At 41.2% G+C, this 22,907-nt stretch overlaps 1 protein-coding gene across 1 annotated transcript; it reads right to left on the bottom strand.

Annotated features, from left to right (window-relative positions):
* Positions 1 to 16,574: 16,574 nt before the first annotated feature.
* Positions 16,575 to 19,185, bottom strand: SP9 (Sp9 transcription factor). Its single transcript, XM_068247035.1, has 2 exons — positions 19,165 to 19,185; positions 16,575 to 17,855 (listed from the first exon to the last, which is right to left on the bottom strand). Exons 1-2 carry the CDS (start codon positions 19,183 to 19,185, stop codon positions 16,575 to 16,577), a joined length of 1,302 nt encoding a protein of 433 aa, XP_068103136.1.
* Positions 19,186 to 22,907: the final 3,722 nt, after the last annotated feature.

The raw sequence follows: 22,907 nt of genomic DNA, 5'->3' as shown, positions 1-22,907 counted from the left end.
TGTACCCAAACCCCTAGCCTTAAGGGGAGATCCACATCGGGAACTTTCCGATAGATCGATTTTTTGGAGCAGCAACCAGGAACAAAGGCCGAGTGGGGACGGTACTACCCCACAGGCGAGCACGAGTGGTTGCCTCACCCAGCAACCGACTCTTGTGAGTATAAAATCTACTGTACTTATTAAATATTCCCGTACCAACTAACGTACTGCGCCAGATTGGGCTCCCGGTGCTTTCTCTTCCACTACCTCTATAGACCATAATAGGAATTACGGCTATAGCGGCGCACAGGGAGTAACTTTGGTGCCGTCAGTAACACTGTAATTCAGCCTTCAGCAATAGCTGGAAGCCGAACTACATCATTCCCCACCATCCACGTCAAACTAGAGGGGGAATAGTAATTAACGTCGCCTGGATCTTGTGCAGCAACAGGCTAAGCCATACCGGCTGTATCCTGCGCCCAAGTCTCCCGGCAGCGAATCCTCTCCTACGCAGTTTTAGATATTTAGGTCACAAAGTTAAGGCTAGGCAACCGGAAGAGTTAACATTAAATGGGATGTTGGAGTTATGGATCAGGAAACCGTTAACATAAAGAGAAGTGTAGGGTTAAGAATAAGGAAGGTGGATAGTTAGGGTTTGGCATCAGGAATGAGTTAATGTTGTGGAGGAGATAATGGTAAGATGTCAGAAACTGGTAAACATTAGGGGGTAGATTAGGGATATGCATCAGGAAGGGGACTTAGTATTTGTGGAATAAATAGGGTAAAACAGAGGATTGGTAATCTCTTTAATGGACTCTTGAACTGAGAGGGGTTTGAAGGCTGCCATATTTGTTGCCTTTTAAGCAATGCAGTGAAAGAAAATATAGATATGGCAGCCTTGATATCCTTCTTGATTCAGGTTCATAATATTCTGTTTATTGGGAGGCAACAACAAACCGCACTGCACATCTACCGCTCTCAGAGATATGGAGTACATATACTTGGTTGAGAATGGTCACTTCCATCTCAGTAACACCTGACACATCCATACAAAGCAGCTTTCACGGTGAAAGACGCAGAGCTTCAGAGCAATGACCTGGAAAGTGTAGAGTAATTACAGGTTTGTCAGTGTAATACAGCTTGCAAAAAAAAGGCTTGAAATCCATAGAGATAATTTAAAAAGGATTGCCTTTCATCTTAGGGAATGTGGAGATACATTTTAGGAATGTCCTATTTAGACAGTAAACAATATAGAATTCAGGGCAATGCTTTACCTCACCTTAAAAAAGAATACATATATGCTTTTGAAAGATTATTTTCTTGTATATTGAAATGTATTTTTGTAAGTAACATTCAAAATATTGCAAATACCGGTAAATATTGTTGTTTTTTTGTTTTGTTTTTTTCGAGCTTGGTATGATTTGTGAACAGAAAGGAGTCTCAGTAAATTGTTGCAATTAAAAAAAAAGATCTTAAAGAATACCTGAACTGAAACATATTCAGTAGCGGTGTATTGTGGGTATCCACAGATGTTCACCTAAAGCTGAATTATCACAAATACCTTCTGTTTTAAGAAGGCAAACCACACTTAAAGAATACAGGATAGATAACCAGATGTCTATCCAACACTTGGAATGGGATATCAGCTGTAAAAAGAACTTTGTGCTGAGGCGACAGTACAAAATTCTTTGTGCACAAGCAGTTCCGACTTACTGGACAGGTGTGGCCATACTCGAGCAGGCACAGTACAGGAGCTTGTGCATGAAGTAACATGACCTGGATCTGAAATCTGACAAGCTCTTGTTGGTTTTCTTTTGGGGGTCCACGAGTGGCAATGGTGGTCCAGAGGATAACATGGGAAACCTCTACAGGGTCCAGAGGCTTCCTTCTTCTTAGTTACGTATCTGCTTTTTTGACCTGAGGTTTGCCTTGGGTACACTTTAAGTATAGAGTATTCAGCTGTTAATATTGTATAGTGCATAAAAAATTATGACAAGCTGTCTTTGCCTCTAATGGTTGGTGTTACCCCATTAAGTGGTTTATATGCGGACATTATGAAAACCACCAATGCTTGGATTGTTTTGGTTTTTTTTAATTAACAGAGGGGGGGATGTAACATTTTGAGTGTACAATAATATAAAGCAGTCCAGCGCTTATCTGAAAGATCAGGAACATAGGAGGCACGCTACAGACTAGAACTTGCATTCTGTGTTTGTTATTAATGTCTTACACACTACATGTTTCGGGCGTTGCCCTTAATCAGGTGTGTCCTCCTACCACCACCAACCACTATTTAATATCTTGTATGAGAGACTCCTCCCCTGGATGGGCAAGGTCACACCATATGTGTAACCTTGCCCATCCGGGAGAGGAGTCTCTCGTACAGGATGTTAAATAGTGGGAGGTGGTGGTAGGAAGACACACCTGATGAAGGGCAATGCCCAAACATGTAGGCCCATATGCAATTAACGTTTACTCCTGAGCTTTCTCCTTGGAGATAATTTTTTTATCTTCTCTTTAAAATACATTTTAAGTATTTTACAACTGAAAAAGTATCAAAACATAGGTGAAAAAGTACTATCAAAATAATTTTAAGTATTTTCTTGTTTGCTGGTGGTTGTAAAGGCATTATATTTACAAGGTGTGAAAATATCATCTAGGAGAAAACTTAGGAGAAAAAGTGAATTGCATATGGGCCTTAGTGTGTAAGACATTGCAAATAAACAGAACGCAAGTTCTAGCCTGAGGTGTGCCTCCTTCTACGCTCCTGAAGTGTCACTTTGTGTTGTGGGAGTGGTGTAGCCCGTTGGGGGAGTTTACCGGCACCAAGCTCTTCTGGATAGGACAGAGCTAATCGGGGTTCCACAACACTCATAGGATTGGAGCTAAGCTGAAAGACATTAGATTGTTGTTATATCTCAACAAGCAGTCAATTGCCACTTATGCATATCTTCAATCTCTATTTTTTCTACAAAAAGAAGTGTTTTCCTTCCTGTCTTTGTTTCCATGGAATAGATTTCACCCACTTCTGAGACTAATGGCACCTGTAATGGGACAGGAAGATGTATAAAATTCATCCCAGTGTGCAAAGATGTTGAACGGTTGTTTTTTGTTCCACTTCTTTCCACTGTATTTAAAGAATAAAATAAACCTTCACCTTGAATTGGGCTTTAAGTCAAGACTCAGGCATCAGCTTGAAGAATCTGAACTAACGAGGCCTCTCCAGGGATTCCTGTGGATCTCCCATGAGTGACCCAGAAAGCTTGGTCTGCATTTTTTTTTTCCATGAGTGGAAGGAAACTACTTGTAGGACAGGGAATGCATGTGCGAGTGGGACAACATGTGCTCCATCAGACAGACATCAGCTAGACCAGAATTACAGTCATGCATTTGTGCTGCTGTCATACCAAGCCATATGGGAGAGTAAGCAATTAGTGTAACAGTAAGTTTTGAGGTTCTTGATGGAAACTAGAGCATTTGGAGTAAATCTATGCAAGCAATGGTGAAGACACACCATCTCCATGCAGATAATGTCCTGGCCCAGGTTTGAACCTGGAACCACAGCACTGAAAAAAATGGTGGAGACCGCTTCACCCCACACGTCTCCGGATAGTGCTTGACCAGGCTTACCCATCAATCTTCTTAATTATTGGACGTATCCATAATAAAATTCTACAGACATCTCGAGCTTGAGATGTCTGTAGAAATTTATTATAAATACATCCAGTAATAAAGAAGATTGATGGATAAGTGCGGACCTCCCTCTTTTAGCTTGTTGCTGCAAGGTGAAGATTCTATCCACTACGCCACTGTACAACTTCCATGGAAATATCATACCTTATTTCTACTTTATGATTTTAGTGTAGCTGTAGGTCTCTATTCTCACCTCCGTTGCTCACATAGCAGATCAGTATCTCAGCAGTGGGCGTCATGGTTGCAGCGGGGGAGCAGAGCAAGCATGCTGAAGGAGGAAATGACAGCCTGGCCACTTTTAAACATCACAAGCAACCTTTGGGGAGGTCCATGGTTGATGTGCAACGTACACCACCGGCCAGTTACTGGAACCAGCCATTCAGTAAGCAACAGTAACATTCACTGAGGGCTTTTCAACTGGCTTTGTGGGCCCCAGCAGGATCTAGCCCTGGAGATCACCTCATTTACAAGACAGCCGTTTTACCGGCTTCATAGAGTGAGATAAAACCACACATAGCTTGATATACATTCATGTAAACAGTTTTACCTCTAGAAACTGTATAAAACTTTATTTAGACCAGTCTTCCGAGGTGATAACAATGGGAAGGATGTACCTGACCCTATGCAATAAATGCATTTTGGTTGCCATATAATCATCTAAAATAGCCATTTGCCCTAATTAGGTTTAAATAATGGAAGAAGTGACAAGACAATAAGATACCTGTCCCCGTGTAATGGAATTCCCTGCAAAGCACATGTTGCCTGCTGTGAGGCAGCAGCCTTTTCCATGCTCTCAGACAAGGCTATTGCCTGGCATTGCGTGACATTGACTTATCATTGAAATAATTACATCGTCTCCAGTGGTGAAAGGCCCCCTGAAATTCTCCTACAAACAAGCCCATACACACATCCCCTCGTATAATAAAGAAACACACGTATGACAGGTCAGCCTGAGCCACCATGTCACTCTGTCCCCTTCCACTGTCACAGCTACGCTGGTGTTTCTCAAAACACCTCATTTGATTTGATGTTAGGGAAATTTTACAGCTGACAAGCTGACTCAGATAGATTCTTCCATTCTCTCTAAAATGCTTATTTTCTGCCTCTTTGTCTTAGGGATATTTTTTTTTCCTATTAGAAGAAAGAAAGGGGGGGGGGAGAATCAGCAGCTCAATTATCTCAGGCTTGACACATCGTTCTATTTGTCATCGGGCTTTTTCACCTGATACAAACCACCTGTCAAAAAGAAGAGAGTGAAGGGACGAGAAACCGCATGCAGAGGGGGATCTACGTAGTCTGGCTACTTTCCAAAAACACAGGGAAGGCGGCTAAACCAGATGCAGCCTGGCAATATTGCAGCAGGTACTGTGTGATCGGTGTGAGGCTACATAGGTGCAAATAATGAGTTATTAAAGGATAAGTACAGTGCAGGGACGTTTTCTTCAACCATCCAATCATTTATTGAGAAATTAAAACAAAAATAGGCAAACCCTTGAACATGATTGTTACAGTTAGTTTCAATGCAAAAAAAATTGTCTGTTGAGTTAAAGAGAAACCGTAACCAAGAATTGAACTTCATCCCAATCAGTAGCTGATACCCCCTTTCCCATGAGAAATCTATTCCTTTTCTCAAACGGATCATCAGGGGGCCCTGTATGGCTGATATTGTGATGAAACCCCTCCCACATGTGATGTCAGCACCTCACAGCACTGAGGTACTGACATCACACTGTGGAAGCCTTGTTGCATTGTAGGAAATAACAGCTGTCACAAAAAGCAACTGCCAAAAAAGCTAGCAGCATCTCCTTCCACTGACATCACCTGCCAGCAGTACAAATGTCACCATGTGATAAATGTCAGAATGTAAATCAGGGAGAGGAAATATTTTACAATGGGCAAACACTGACTAAATACATAATTATTGTAAAAATGAAGCACTTTTTGTATTACATTATTTTCACTGGACTTCTTCTTTAAGGTGTCCATTAACTGTACTTTTTTCCTCAGATTTGATCTTTCAACTTTTTATGATCAAATTGTATAGAAAACTCCCCCATATATATCCGAAAGATGGATTTTATGATAAAATCGGAATGTAAAACCTTCTCAAATCGTTCTATCAATGGGAACAATTGATAATTGCTTTCCGATTAGTTTCGATTGTTCAAATTGCGTCGAAAGATCAAATCCGAAAGAATAATTGTACTGTTAATGGGCACTTTTACACTGATATAAAAATGTATACTATACCTTTAATAACCCCAGCCAATTCAGAGGAAGATTAAAAATTCCTTAAAGGGAACCTGACGCGAGAGGGATATGGAGGCTGACATATTTATTTCCTTTTAAATAATATCAGTTGCGAGGCAGTCCTGCCGATCGCTTTGGCTGCAGTAGCGTCTGAATCCCCCACCTGAAACATGCATGCAGTTGATCTTGTCAGATTTTTTTGTTAAACATATGATGCTAGTTTAGGGTCTTTGGCTAAAAGTATTAGAGGCAGAGGATTTGCAGCACAGCCAGGGAACTGGTATTACTTAAAAATAAATAAATATGGCAGCTTCCATACACCTCTCACATCAGGTACCCTTTAAAGATTCTCTTCTGGATAAGTTGGAATTACATCATAAACCTCTTCCTAGACCTGTGTGTGCACAAAGTTTTTTTTGTTTTAATCTGCCTGTACTGAATGTCAAATAAATCAATTGTAAAATACATGGTCAGCAGCCCAGAGGCTGGCCTCTTCCTGCATCACTGTCTGACTGTGCTAAAGGCTACAATCTTATCAGAGAGATTCAGACTGTGCCTTCACCCTTACAGTCTTGTGCTGTGGAGATGATGCAAACCAGACACAAGGCTCAGCAGCACCCATTAGGCCCAAAATCGGACTCTCTTATAGCAGCTTCTGGCCAGGTGATCAATATTTTAAGAAATAATTTTTAGCAGGAAAGGCCACATTTCACATAAAAAGGTAACATCCGACCACTTTGACTGACAAGCTATTAGATTTTTTTAACATCTGTCCCCGGATTCAGAATTTAGGTTCTTCTTTGTACTTGCATAACTGATGATAAACTGCTTTTTATAATACTGGAATGTCACCAGCATGTACAGTATAGGCTGTTACTTGGTCTCTATAGTCATAGTAAACAAGCTACAGTGTGAGCTGATCTTGAAAATGTGCTCCTGTAGTTTGTGTATTTTGTTTTTCTTTAATGCTTATCATCCCTGTGCAACTTTTATAAGTCATCCAGCACTTAAGAGGTCAGACTAGTAATGGCGTATTTCTTAATCTGAACACTATGAATCGCATGCTAGTATTATGCCTGTTTTTGTTTTGTTTTTTTAAAGAGCTATCATCAGTTATACTAATTCACTTCATTATTGATCAGAACTTAATTTTAAAATATTTTATTGCAGTTTAGTATTAGTATAGTATAGTATAGTATAGTATAATATAAGTTTAGTATAAGTATTTTAACACTAAAAAAGCATGGGGAAATTTGTTTAAAAAAAACAAAGCGTAAAAAACAATCTCTCTCGTCTCCAAATGGAATGAGACAAAAAATCCTCAGACTACCTTGAGCGTCTATTATTTATTACTGGAAATATCAGTAGCTCAGTATCCCTAGGAAATCATCTGCATTTATACAAACTGATCATATTACCCTTAATATAATCTTCTTAAGGGCCGAATTCTTCTGAGATTCCTCCGCATGTGAATTCAGATGCAGAATTGCACCCTATTGAAATCAATAGGCCGATTCTGAGTCCCATGCAGGGCATTTCTTTGGACAACGCATCTGAATTCCCATAGCTATGCATGGCATGGCTAGAGGGGTCAGATGGCAATTTGCATCAGCACGGGTGCCACGTCGGGTTCGGAAAAAGACGCAGCACTATAGTGAAAATGGGCCCTTAGGGTAAGTCAAGTTACTTAATCTAGATTTTACCCATAGCTGAGATTCTATGTGCCCTTTCTTTCCTCGGTGGACTTTCTTTGCACTCTTTCCTCGGTGGAGGAGATTGTTTTTGGTAATAGGATTGGATACTTGAATTGGTCACAGCCTCACTTCACTGACTTTCTCTGCAAATCTACTTCCGCAACTCACCTCCAAGTTCAACTCCCTTCAATTATTTTTTTTTGAGACACATTATTTGCAAACAACAGGAAGAAGGGATTCCGCCTTTGTTAAAAAAAAAATTCTATAAAAGGTAAAAAAGTTACAAAAGTAATTCTATAATTTAATATGCATTCCGCAGAGGGCTGTGCATGTCTTAAAGGGCCTCAGTGGTCAAATAGCATTTTTTTCCCATAAGAAAGAAATTAGTACATTTTAGCATTCTCTGTAAAGTGCTAACTATCCAGCAAAGCCCCAGAAACTCTACTCTTCCTGCATATGCCGTTAAAGGCAATCACCCAATGATGAACACTCAATACTGCACAGGCAGGAAGGCTGAGCTGTGCATGTAGCTTCAGAAAAGACCAAGGTAATCAAGCTGAAATAATATTTGCAGCACAACATTGTGATGTATATGAACTGAGGGAGTTTTTTTTTTTTTTTAAAGGACCACTTTCGTGAAATAAGTAGACAGTTAAAATCTGACTGAACTGACAAGTTTTAGGCCAGTGTATCTCCTTATGGGGGATTTTCAGGCTTTTCTTTGTTTTCAACAGCATTTCCTGAACAGCAGTTAAACTGTTAAAATAGTAAGACACCAGCCAGCCTCCCTACTCACTTGCACACTATTTTATACTTTTACTTTTATTAAAAGACTGTATTGGAATTATTCAGGTTGTGTGCAAGCTCTTACCTGTGTACGGATACCTTATAGAAAGAATAGAATCCATGAAGTATCATTGGATGGGGCATTCAATTAAATATTATTTGGAATGTAGATCCTTTTCCGTTCTTTTATCAACTTCAACAATAGGGTCAACTCCAGAGAGGAAAAGACAATAAGCTTTTAACTGGGAAACGAAAACTGTGGCAGGTAGGGCAAATTTTCAAGCATCAATTAAACCCATACAGTACCTCAAAGCACAGCTAGATTAGGACACCTCTGGTATTCATTTAAAGTGAACCTGGGGTTAAAATAAAGTGATGAGATAAATCAATTGTATTTATGCTCCTATTCATCAAAATGACTTTTTTTTTTAGATATCCCATGGTTTTATTTTATATTCAAATATTTACAAACTAGATTTAATGTTTTGTTGCCTCTGCTCAGTGGCACCCTATTAAGTGTCCCAGAGTTAGAATAAGTTAAATAATTTGTGTATTTTATCTCCCTCTGCTCTCAGAAGTTGTATTCTGTTAGGAGAACTTTTATGGCTGTAATTTGCTTATCAGTGATGTTTACTATATTCCCGACAAGGTACCGACAAGACAGAAGCCGTCACTTTCATGCCTAGAAATTAACTCCTTCAGGCAGCAAAATAAAACAAGTAAAACAGCCTGATTATTAATATGTTTTGCACTGTACATACAAGTTTATCTCATCATGTCACATGTTGCCTCGGGTACACTTTAACAGATGACTGGATATCAGCAACAATTCTCCTATTAAACCCATTTCCATTATTCCTGGGAGGGGACTAAATCCACCCAGATAAAGCCTCTTAATCAGCCACCAAATAATGGATCAGTAGCCACTGGGTGTGATTGGTTTTTGAGCCAGAGGAAATTTGCTTGTTAGGAGAATTGTTGCTCATGAATACAGCTGACAGGCAAAGCAGAAATGAGACTTAAAACTGAAATAAAACGATTGGCATGTTTTGTAAGATATCATCATTAAGGCTAAGTTCACAGTGGTGCGTTAGGGTTCGGCATAACAGCCGCTTTGTAACATGGGTGCAGCAATACACCAGCCATAGGGACATTCACAGTGCGGCGGTGCATTGCAGTATAACGGCGTGCTACATCGTAACGCACTGCATGCAGAGTGTTACCGTAAAATATGTGCGTTAACTGTAAAAGTGAAGCATACTTTTTATTGACTGTATGCTTTACTGTATCCAATACAACGTGAGGCGGTGCTTCCCTGATCAACTGCGTTGCATTCCTGCTGTTAGAGGGAATGCAACAGCCACTGTGAACTTAGCCTTAATGTATCTGAGAGTGCTGTCTCTGTGCTCCTCTATGGGTAAGAAGTTTGGGGTCAGGATGATACCATTTATTGGCTAACTTAGAAGAAAAGGAGTAAGCTTTCTTTTACTGATGGCTAACACGGTACAGTACCCCATTCCCTGTTTCCAGACCTATTATAATTTTCTTGAAGTCCATGCATGACATGTGAGAATGACCAAAAAATGTGAGTATGACAAATAAAAAAGAGGCAGTTGCCCATGACAATTAGCAGTGTTAGTTAGTTAGTTAGTTAGTTAGTTAGTTAGTTAGTTAGTTTGCTTCCTTGTTTCTTTTGTTGTTTTGAGCAGTGATGAGCAAAATAAATCTAGTCCTAACAAATACATTTCTGATGTCCAGGAGGCTAATGAAATCAAAAGCCAGTGCCTGTTAACACAACCCGCCCCCCCCCCCCCCCCCCCCCTTTGCCCCAGTTAATATAGCAGTTACACTGAGCAAAGCAGAACACTGAACTAGGCTTAAATCAATCTAAAATTATTTTATATGGGGCGATTGGGAGGGGGGGGGGGGGGGGGGTTCAAGTGACACAACCTTTAGCTATGATGCTGTGGGACTATACCTACATTCCAAGGCAGCCTTGTGACATGCACTGAGGCTCACAACACTTCAACACTCCCCTTTAGCACCCCTAATGGAACCTCAAAACGTCCCTGCAATCAATCCCCAGCTGATCATTAAAGGCTACCTTGACGTACAGTTGTCACGGCTGCAGTCTCTCCTCTGCCTTCATCCACTTGTTTCAGTGACAGGTGAAGTGCAGACTACCAGCAACAGCTATGATCATTTAATATTTGTTTATGTCAGATGAAAAGGTGCCTCCAAAAATAAAATACAATAATTCCCTAAGAATAAAAAAAGAACTCGCCTTGAGAACGCTAGAAATAAATATCTATTAAAGCTTTTATTTATGTTGTCATTGATTAATTCCTCACTACTACCTCATTTGGTTCCGATTTAGAGCGATTTGATTCTAATTTAATTAGCATATAATTTGAATGTGCATAATTACTGTAATTATGACATTCAGGTAAGGCAGCCTTAGGCAGAAAGGCAATTTCACATTTTCTAGTCAGCTTCTTGCTAGCTTAAAAAAAAAAAGAAATGGACAGGGACTTTCAGTTCAGCTTTGCCATCCCAGCAGTAATTAGCAGCTCTGGAAAATACGGAGTCTTCAAGTGCAAAAAAAAATGTAACTCTTATAAAAATACAATAATAATTACAGTTAAAAGAAATTCAGATTTAAAAAAGAAAGAGACATTCCAGAGGTTGCCTCGTGTGAACAGAGTAATATCCCCCCTACATGCGTGCTAAGCAGATATGCTTGCATCTATACGATCAATAATCTGTGCTAAATAACGCACTGAATAACGTGCGGTACATATTCGATATATAAATGATCAGCAGTTCTGTGCATAGCATAAAATGCATTTCTCTGATACTACATGTCATACTGTTAGGGCATGCCACTAACATCTATGCTAGAATTGGGCTGACTATTATACACTAACTAAGACCCTTTTTATGAATATTTTTTTTAAATGTGATCTGTATACTTGAGTACATTTGTATTCTATCTATCTATCTATCTATCTATCTATCTATCTATCTATCTATCCATCTATCTATCTATCTAGATGTATTTCTTTTATTTCTCCCTCCACTAACACTCACCAAAACATGCACACACACGTAGGTGGTGTGTGTTTTGCGATGGCATTGAGTGTTCCCTAGTTTTAGTACTTGTTATATTGGAGATAGCGGGCGCTTTCCTAGGTGCTGAAATCTGGACGCGTAGTACAATGACCAGCATTGTTATTGCTGCTGGAATGAGTTAATTTATTTGGCATTTTCAAACTTAAAAATATAGGCTGAGTTTGAAGGATAATGGGAACTCACAAGCAAGCAGCTCAATGCTAATGTTTTTTTTCTCCCTTTCTCATTCTCAATAATACCAAAAAAAAAGATCATTAACAATCATCTGGCAAGTGTTTGCATTGATATTACTGAATGACTCCTTAGAAAATGAAGTTACCCGTTATCTTTGGTTCTATTAAGATCCTGTACAGTTCAGAATCTTCCAACAGGTATTGAAATGAAATAATCTAAAGGCGGTAATACTGAAAGTAGCCCATAGGTGGCACTAAAGAGTCACAGTTGCAGAGGAAAGGGGCCTGAAACAGGAATGTTTTGTCTTGTTGAGTCAACTGCAATAGACTTTTCTCTGTCTTTATTCCTTCATGTCACAGAAAAGGCATAAAGTGACATTCTGCGAATTATGTCATTCCCATGGGGACACGTGCGGGAGCAGGAAATGTGCTGTTGTCTAACCAATATGTACACTAATAATAACACAGTCTAATGCAATGGGAATAGGGGGGAAAGTGACTGATTGTCAAGTTCAGGATCTCTCCAGCAAACGTGAGGCTGAAGAATGTGTAGCATTATGGAGTGCACATTAAAGGGCTTTATTTTGTACTGTTACCATAGCACCTATATTACCCTGCGCTACCAGATTCCTGGATTCATTCCCCACGATACGTGTAGGCGAATTTAGACAGGAAAATGTATATATATTTATATTTTTTTTTATTTCTTTTACTCCCCAGACCTTGTGTGCAGTTGATGGTGTACCTGCACATGACTGCCCACATTAAGTCATTACATTCCCCCACATTGCTGCTCTTGTGGGATATGTGCACAATTGTTTGTGGCGTGAGTTATACTGGTGAATATTGACACCATTTATTGCCCAGCACGCCCAGCCCCCTTCCTCACTTCTGTGGAGGCTGCAGTGATGGACATGTGTCTGACCAGAAAGGGCAGAAGCTCCCATTCAGTTCTTCATCAATGAGCTGAACACTGAGCCCCCCATAGGCCTGCTGCACTATGTTCAGTAAACAAACTAATCCTGATGTTCAAAAAGAGATTCTTCACTGACTAATGTGATATGGATGGATGGATGGATGGATGGATGGATGGATGGATGGATGGATGGACAGTTACAGACGGACAGATAGGTACATAGATAGACAGATAGATAGATAGATAGATAGATAGATAGATAGATAGATAGATAGGTACATAGATAGATAGATAGATAGATAGATAGATAGATAGATAGATAGATAGATAGATAGATAGATAGATAGATAGATAGATAGATAGATAGATAGATAGATAGATAGATAGATAGATAGATGTTAGCCACTCATGATCCAATCTTTTGAATCCAATCTTACCATTTCTGTGTAATATAAGGGACTATCTAAATTATCAATTCAATATATTCACTCAATTTGCCCATATACCACATAGATGTTATACAATTGGATTAAAAAGCCTGATAGATAGATAGATACAGACAGTGGCGTAGCTAAGGAGCTCTGGGCCCCGATGCATGTTTTACAATGGGGCCCCCCAAGCACTCTATACATAAATTGATACAGCGCACCAAAACCTGCCAATGGCAATTACAGTGTCAGAGGTGCAAGAAGGGGATGGGGAACAGTTTGTTAATGATTACCACTATTCAAAGCATCTATAGAAGTGATTATTATGAGCACATGTCCAATAGAGAGCAAATACTGTAGTTAACGGAGGGCCCTTCGGGGCCCCTCTGGCCCAAGGGCCCCGATGCGGTCGCAACCTCTGCAACCCCTATTGCTACGCCTCTGGATACAGAAGATTATAAGATAGATAGATAAATTGATAGACAGACAGACACATACATAAGTCCATATGTGATAAATGCTTTAAAATCTTATTACATTATTACATTACATTACAGGAAATATTTTGCCTCTGATAAAACGAAGGTGAATACACCAAACCTCTCCCTAAAACTACCGAGAAGTCCAGGATTTATAAAAAGGGAAGCCGTCCTCGATAAAAGACTAAGTACGACTACCATACAGAATTACAGGATTTGGAGTTTAAGAGATACCTGCTTACACAGTGAGCTTTAATAAGGAATAAGGATATATCATACAAAATAAGGATATATATATATATATATATATATATATATATATATATATATATATATATATATATATATATATATATATATATATATATATATATATATATATATATACATATATATATATCTCACACAGTCACACACAGGAGTCACGACACACATGCACACATATATTACAGCTGGTGGATTGAGTGGCTATAAAATCATCAGTTTCAATAGAAAATAATGACTGCACATGTCCCTGTCCTAGCTTTTCAATTTATCTTTTTTTTCTTTCCTCCCCTCCTAATCCCCAAATGACTTTGATTTGCCATTCTGCCTGGTCGTCGCTAGAAACAAGACAAAGAGCAGTTAAAATAATTTTCATTTCAATAATTGCCTTCTGGTCAATTTAACTGTGCCTTATTTTGAAAGAAGCTGTCTAAATGAGATTCCTCCTGCAAGTGTGTTCCCAGGCCTGATCCAAAGCTTTAATTATTGCTGATTTTTTTTCCCCCTCTTTCTCCCTTCTCTCTCCCTCTCTGCCTCCTTTTCCTCCTTCTCCAGCATAAGACGCTGCACTGGGTAATCACAAAGGAAAGCAACACAGTATCCTTGAACCTTTTCAATAGCAGAGCCAGAGATATTCAAATAACTAGCAAGGACCATTTCACCGCATGGACCTGTAGGCATCGCAGACCCCTATTTGCATACATCAACTGTCTTTAAAAAGGGAAGAAAGAAGTGCCTGGCTTTTTCCTGAACATTAAACCGAGCAGTTATCAAATCAAGTGCTGGCTCTGGAAGTGTTGGGACCCCCTTCCCCCGGTGCCATGTGCGGGGTGCCCCCAGCGTTTGACATGCAAATGCTCAGCAGTTAATTTAGACAATTAAAAGCCATCTTCAAGGGGGCTTTCTCTAGTCCCGCAGAATATCTCCACTTTTCCCCCTGGACCAGCGCAGATAAAGCCGGCCAGGACAAATGATGTCTAGCAGATTAATTAGATATTTGATAAGACATGAATCCCTAATGAGGGTGTACAAGACACGGGGGGCTCTGCTGTGTGTTCACAGTCAAAATTAATAACATTGAACACGATCCTCATTTGGGCATGAAATGTAAGCGGGGCAGTATTTATTGTAGTGATTCCATCTCTGGGGACTCCCTGCAAAAACCGAGATTTCTCACTCTGCTAGCGGAGGATAATTGATTTCTAAAGACACACAGAGAAATGGAATATACATACACACATGCATAAATACATACATATATAAATATATATATATATATATATATATATATATATATATATATATATATATATATATATATATATATATATATATATATATATATATATATATATATACACACATAGAGAGGGGGAGGCAGATCTTTTTGTGTGATTTGATTTTAACGTTGAAATATTGAGATAAATACAGAGGCATAATCAAATTAGAATGTATAAATATATGTATATGTCTAGAATGTATTTATTAGAAGATATAAATTGGGGGAGAGAAAGGGAGATCATTATATATCCATGATCAATGTATATACATATAAATGTGTGTGTGTGTGTGTGTGTGTGTGTGTGTGTGTGTGTGTGTGTGTGTGTGTGTGTGTGTGTGTGTGTGTGTGTGTGTGTGTGTGTGTGTGTGTGTGTGTGTGTGTGTGTGTGTGTGTGTGTGTGTGTGTGTGTGTGTGTGTGTGTGTGTGTGTGTGTGTGTGTGTGTGTGTGTGTGTGTGTGTGTTTTCTGTTTGTACAACAGTACAACCGATACACTGCCTCAGCTTAGAAGACCAAAATATTATTAGTATATTTATATGGTGTGTGTATATCACAAGGTTGTCAGTTTTGTGTTCTAACTCCTGGTTTCATTTAAGGCCTAAGTTGATTTAAACTTTGCCTAATTTTTTTATCCCCAAAGAATACCGAGAAATAAAAAGCTTTTTTGATCAGACTTCTTTAATATTAGGAAATTCAAAATATGATCAAGGTTATTTTTATATATATATAATACAGATAAAAGCATTTATTTTTTTTACTTGTTTTTTTTTTCTTTAGTTCTTGAATTTAATTTACGTGTCTGAGTGAAGAGTTTAAATCAACATATTAAATATCTTTGACATATATATATTGACTTTCACAAAGTGCATCAGAAATTAAAATAATAATAATAATATTAATTAAAAAAAAAGAAAATAGAAATAAAATTACTCCTGAATTTCAGGAATCCACAGAAGAGGAACTATTTGGGGAACAGGTACATGGGCAATGGAAAATGAAACACGAACTCTGGGAATGTATTATACAGCGTCGTAAAGGAAAATACAGCGATTGTCCGGAGAGATCTCCTAGTTTTGGGGTTGTACACCTTTTGTATCTGTATTATTTTTTTTAAATAAGGAGAAACGATTTGGAAATAGATCTCAAAGAAGGATATGAACGTCATAATCCAGCAGGGAGTGAGGAATGGTCCTTGTCTTTTTAGACAGTGAAAATCAGGACAGAAATTAAAATAGCTGTAGATTGGTGTCATTGGCCTCCCTTCACTGATTCTATTGCTGTTCTTTCTAAAGTTTTGCCAGCACAAGCCAGTCCAGTGCAATTCAGCGCGGGGTTATTGCACCTTCACAGTGCTACTCAGAGTCCCTCTGCACCTCCCTTCCCCAGGAGTCACTGTGCCCCAGAGGCGCCCAAGTCCAAGAAAAGTCGCTCTATCTGTGCCCCAGGGAGTGGCTGCGATCACTGGGGGGGTTTCATCAGCGCCCCCCAAGCCGCTGCTCCCTAAGAGTCATTGCCTGAGTCTTTCCCTGGCCGCACCCCTTCCAGAATAAGTTCTGGGGACTCTGATCTGGGGGTCTCCAGGTTGCTGGCATCTGTGTCGCTGTCACTGCCCTTTTTGCCCCCTCCGCCCGCTCCCGCGTTGTGCGTCTTGATGTGTTTGCTGAGGTGGTCGCTGCGCATGAAGCGTTTGTTGCACACGGGGCAGGCGAAGCGTTTCTCACCAGTGTGGGTGCGCAAATGCCGCTGCAGCTCGTCGGAGCGGGTGAATCTCTTGCCGCAGAAGAGCCAGTTGCAGACGAAAGGTCGCTCACCCGTGTGCCAGCGCAGATGCGCCTTCAGATGCGACGTCTTGCCGTAGACTTTGCCGCAGCCGGGGATGTGGCAGCTGTGCAGCCCTTTCCTCCGCAGGCTCGCCCCCGCGGGACCCAGCCGCTCCGCTTCCTGGCAATTGGGACAGTCACACGTGGCTCTCCCGGAGTATCTGCGCGCAGAGCGTCCTGTGGCTCCGCTCCCACCTCCCGCGGCCCCTGAGAGCATGGAGGAACCGGAGTCCGGATAAGAGGGCAACACTGGCTTGAAGCCCTCCTGGGTAAGCAGGTGCTGCCCGGTGGAGAGCAGGTGAGAGGCAGCGCTGGAGCCCAGCCCAGTGGAACTGAAGGCCGAATGTGTGAGGGAGCTGAAGTCCGGGCCGTAGCCGCTAAGTTGGCTGTGGGGCGCCCCAGAGTGCAGCGCCCCTTGTAGAGCGGCTGCTGCGGCAGGAGGGTTCTGCACCTCTAGCCAAGTGCTGGGGCTGGCAGCGTGTACGTCCCACCAGGCTGTGGCCCCGTTGGCCACCTCAGAGTGGAAGCCTGACTTGTACCAGGACTCGTAGGGGTGGGCCATGCCCACTCTGGGGTATAGTCCATCAGCTGCCCCATGTACTTTAGAGATGAAGGCGGACTGGCCTGCTTCCTGCGGGGACACCCCTGAGGCGTTGGTAAAGAGGCCACTATAGTCACTGCTGAAGGCCGATGAGGTGGGGGAGGTGGAGGCCAGGCAGAAGGCGCTGTTGGCAGTGGCACTTCCTCCTGTCAGGGCGCTGGAGGCCCGGCTGGTGGCGACTGTGAATCCCCCAAGGCTGGAGCCCAGGCTGCAGCTGGATGAAGACCTTTTCCACGGGTGGAAGCCCCCCTTAGCGAAGGCGCTGGACTCCGGCAGGCTGCTGAGGGGGCTGGTGTTCCCAATCTTGTTACAGGTGGCAGCCAGCATGGCCAGAGGAGTGGTCCCAAATCTTGGCTCTTCCTGGGGGGACACAAACAACCACATCATTAGAACATAGTCCCATCCAACCTGGCACCATCCCTGGCCTCATCAGCGCTTCCCTTCCAGCGTGCCCCTGCCAACTACTCCACACCAGGTGCCATAGCCTCATAATTACCCCAGGTGCACAGGGAGCCCTATGCCACCAACTCAGCGCTGAGCATCTCCTCCAAACATCGGGCTAACGGCAACTTCCTCAACACTAACCAGTTAACTCTTCCCTTCCCAAAAATCTCTTCACCTTCCAACCAAGTCTCTATTATATTGCAAGAAATGCTACATTATCTTCCCAGGCAACCCATGTGACCCCCCTTCCCCCATTCCTAATGCCTCCTAATAACCAAACCATCATTAATGTAAGTAAACCAAATATTGCATCAGTCGTTATTTTCTTGCTTTTTTTATACTGCCATTTTAAGCCTCTAAATGTCATCAATATAAAGTCTACTAAAAACAACAGATAGAATGAGAGTGCTAATAAATTATAAAGGTGTTTAGGATCTAACCTGTCATTCGGCTATTGTAAAAATTGAATGATGCAACTACACATTTATGGCTGTTGTAATAATCCTGTGGCTGTTTAAAACGTCCCTTAATCCTTCGTTGTTTTAAAAAGCAAAAAGTAAAATGCAATGGTGTTAATGTCAAGCTAAAGTATTTACACGTTTGTTTACAGAAGAATAAGGAGGCAGAATTCATTGTTCATATCTTATATATTTCAGGCACATGGGCAAGCAATGCCCCCCCCCCCCCCCCCCCCCCCCCCCCTCAGTGTTAGATTGGGACACAGGTGACATAGGAATATCAGATCATGGAGGACAGACGGGATTCCATCCTATGGAGTGAGCTGGAGATATAGGATTGCAGTTCCTCAACACCCTTGTGCAGCGGCTATGGGGGAAACACAAGGCAGCCACACAGCCAAGCATAAGCCTGCCTCTATGGTACAGAGATGTAGTGGTGAATTAGGGATTAGGGTTAATGATCTCGTTCAGGCTGCATTGGTGGGGACCAATAAATAGAATACATTCTACCTCGTCTGTCTCTCCTACAAAAGTACAAAAACAAAACAAAACAAAACAAAAACAAACTATAGTGTAAAAGTAAAGGCAGAGGATGAATAGGAAAAAGTAATGAAAGTAAAAAAGGCACACATTTTCTATTATCACTAATGATGATTAGTATTGGTTGTACTTTAGGCTACAGTATCGGTTATACTAGGAGGAAAGTTTCCCTGGACTGTGAGCTGAGCTCCTATAGTGGTGGATGAGTGAAGATGTGCAGCACTTACCCCGAGTATAGACGTAGCCATAGCAGGTCCCTTGCCCCGCTGCAGAGAGGAGGAGTGAGAAGCTGCTGCCTGCCACAACTTGCGCCGAGTGCGGATCCTCCTGCAGCCGACCGCGGACTACACTCAGGCTTGGCGCTGCTAGCGCCCGCTTTGAAGTACCGCTGGGGGCTGCGCTCAGCCAATCACGAGGCGCCGAACGCCGACTGGGAGCCGCGCCGCAGCCAATCAGAGGTGGCCAGGTTCAAGAAATCAGCGCTCTTACAAGCCTGGCCGCTCAAAGGAGGGGAGGAATTAGAAGCTCCATTGCGTTAGGCTCAGAGGGGGGAAGATAAATAAATAACGACGACGGGTTTAACCTCCTCCTATCCAGGATGGAGCTAATTCCTTTCTGTCCCACAGGGGGTTAATAAGACTCCTCCAGAATGATTTAGAAAGAAGAGGGAGAGATGCCCACATTGTTTTGCACTCAGCTAACAAACACAAATTCCACAATGTTTCTGCTGGAGATTCTGATGCACTGAAATAACAGGGAGTGCTTAATTACACCCCAAGAGCTGGTCAATGTCTGTTTTACTCCATGAGATTAATTTTCTGCCACCTCTGGGCCATTCACTATTATTATAACCATTATTATTATTATTATCCTCATAATCTAATCTTTGCCTTGATTCTGAAAGCACAAGTATACCTCCAGATTTTACACTTTTATCAGAAACAGCACAAGTTGTTTATCCACAGCAGATTACTACTACTACTACTACTATTATTATTATTGTTGTTAGTATAATTGGTACTACTATTAGTAGGTGATTAATAGGAACAGTATCAGCAAAAATAATAATAGATAAAGAAGAGTTAACACTGTAGTAGTAATAGTAGTCTACTGTATCGCAGCCTTGCCTAATATATTAGCAATAGAAGTTTTCTCTAACGGTCAAAGTGTTGCAATGTACCATATATTGCCATTACTATAGTGTGAATGAATAAATATATATAGATATATAGATATAGATATATATATATATTGCAACTATATCCTCTTAGAATTGACTCTTTATGTTCCTACTGAGGGGCCGGTCAGATGATGATGGAGTCAGGCTGTCATTCTTAATTGCGTCGCCTTGTAGCCGTTTGCATCGGAACTCTGGAGCGCGTTGTGCTGCGGGGGTGCAGTCTGCGGTGCTGGTGCTGCTGAAGTACGCAAGGGAAATTCGCTAGGAGCTGGAGTCGGGGAAGTCGGGGGGAGCCCCGCTGCCTTTTCATGTGGCGTCTGGCTGAGCTGCTCAGATGAGAGAGATGCAGAATTTGTCATCTAGAAACTCTTGTGATCATGTGGAGGAGGCACACTCCTAATCCCGACAATCCCCACCGGAGGTGAGTGATCTGCCGGGGCAACAACAGGTGAAACTCTCCATATTCATGCCATGTGCGCTAATAGAGGTGTCAGCGAGGCGTTCCTGGACATCCCCCGGGGGCAGCTCAATCCCTGATTATCTGAACTGCTATCTCCTATTTCCCCCCCTCTCACACGTCTAGCATAAATTCAGCCTCATCTCTACCTCCAACTATCCATTTTAATCACATTCATTTTTATACCATTCCCAGCTACAAAACGCGCCCATGCCCAGACTGAATCCAGCGTGCCCTTTAAATGGCAGCAGAGACTCGCATGTGCCCAGTTTATGCCTTCCTGGGGGTTGTGTTGCATCTCTGAAATTGCTGCAGTTCTAAAGGAAAAAAACAAAGGTCTGAATAATGCAGGGCGCAGATTAGATGCCAATTAAAACGGTGGCATTTAATGACAATATCCACTGACAAAGGCCTGTTGGATGAGAATCATCGCCCTCTTTTTATTTTTTTTTTATTTTTTGGAAAAAAAAAAGTTAAAAGCAATTTAGGGCAGAATGACTCGCCTCTGCCGTTTTACATTATTCAAAACGGCCAAATAATACTTCTATTATAGTGGCTGAATGCTAGCAGTCATCCCGAGTGGTAATTTGTGCAGACTTCTCTGTGCCTTAAACCTCCACTTCTCTCTAAGGAGGTGAATATGGAACAATTTCTTGCGAGCCCCAGACGGGGAGGACGCAAATTGCCTCCTTTTCTGCAATCACGCCAATTTAACTGCGATGCAATTAGCGCTATTAAACGTCCCCTCTGCATAAACAAATTTCTCGCCGAGGGAGAAAAAAGGGCGAAACACCTTCACTCGGTTCATTTTGTTGTTTTTTGTGTATCTGTAAAATAACCTACAATGTATCTTTGTTATTCTTTTGTTGCTATGCCTTCTATCGTATGGCATTATTTATGATCGGTTTGGTTAGTAGTCTCCAAAACAAGTATTGTGTAAAGGAGGCTAAAAATATATATATATATATATATATATATATATATATATATATATATATATATATATATATATATATATATATATATATATATATATATATATATATATATATATATTGTGTTCACATTACACATATCATATATTGACTACTAGAATTAAAAATTCTATCTAATCTATGTGCCTTTCTATCTACCTTCACTACACTACACATGTAATAAGAATGATGACTGGAATTGAAATTAATATCCTTCCTATCTATCTGTTCCCCTATCTATCTATCTATCTATCTATCCACCCTATTTATTGGGTTTAAAGAAATGTATCGATCTTTGTTTATAACAGAATAAATCTATCTATCTGTCTATCTAACCACTCATTTATTGAGTATATACACATTTGCACATTCTAGAATCTATCTATCTATCTATTTAATATCTCTCTCTCTCTCTCTCTCTCTCTCTCTCTCTCTCTCTCTCTCTCTCTCTCTCTCTCTCTCTCTCTCTCTCTCTCTCTCTCTCTCTCTCTCTCTCTCTCTCTCTCTCTCTCTCTCTCTCTCTCTCTCTCTCTCTCTCTCTCTCTCTCTCTCCTCTCTCTCTCTCTCTCTCTCTCTCTCTCTCTCTCTCTCTCTCTCTCTCTCTCTCTCTCTCTCTCTCTCTCTCTCTCTCTCTCTCTCTCTCTCTCTCTCTCTCTCTCTCTCTCCATCATCACCCATCTATTAGGTATAAACAAATGGATCTATCTTTTTATCTATCTATCTATCTATCTATCTATCTAATTATCTATCTTCTATTTCTACCCATCTATAATTGTTCTGCCTATGTGTGTACTATCGATGTTACAATAAAATGAATGCTGCAATAGTAATCCCCGATGCCTATTGTACTAGTCAGCCCATGGTAAGATCAGGCTGTAGCGGTGCGGGCTGTTGGGTCACCTGTCACTGGTGCCCTGGGTGTAGTGGGGGAGCCCCATCTCTGTGAGCCGCGCGCCTCTGGCACGAGCGGCGTGTCTGCTCTGTAATGAGAGGTGCCTGATCTGTTTAATCAATAAACAGGTCCAGTCTGCAGATATGTAAAAGATCTTCAATTACAGACAACACAAGAGAAGGCGAGTCTCCAATCCGCAGGCACATCTCTGAAAAATAATAGCATCCTGCCATTTTCCAGCAGCAGGGCATCTCCCACCAGTATATGTTATAATTATACTTTCATTGAAATTTTAAATAATCGACTGGTTATTATCAAATCAAGCGATGCTGATAAAATAACACCTTAGTGGAGGGAGGCAGCCCATGTGCTGCTGTGGCGCTCAGTGTTTGCAAGGAGTTGGAATATTTGTGTTTATATTGCCTGCCACAACTTTCTGCATAGTCTGCACTGGGTGTAGCGGCTGC

This window comes from Hyperolius riggenbachi, chromosome 7 (assembly GCF_040937935.1).
Source record: "Hyperolius riggenbachi isolate aHypRig1 chromosome 7, aHypRig1.pri, whole genome shotgun sequence".
Taxonomy (NCBI): Eukaryota; Metazoa; Chordata; class Amphibia; order Anura; family Hyperoliidae; genus Hyperolius; species Hyperolius riggenbachi.
This window is presented reverse-complemented; position numbering and strand designations above follow the sequence as displayed.

Coding starts and splice junctions, on each gene's coding strand:
- SP9 (XM_068247035.1), bottom strand. CDS start 19,185: ATGGCTACGTCTATACTCGGG. Junction 17,856..19,164: donor TGGCTACGTCTATACTCGGG/GTAAGTGCTGCA, acceptor GTGTCCCCCCAG/GAAGAGCCAAGATTTGGGAC.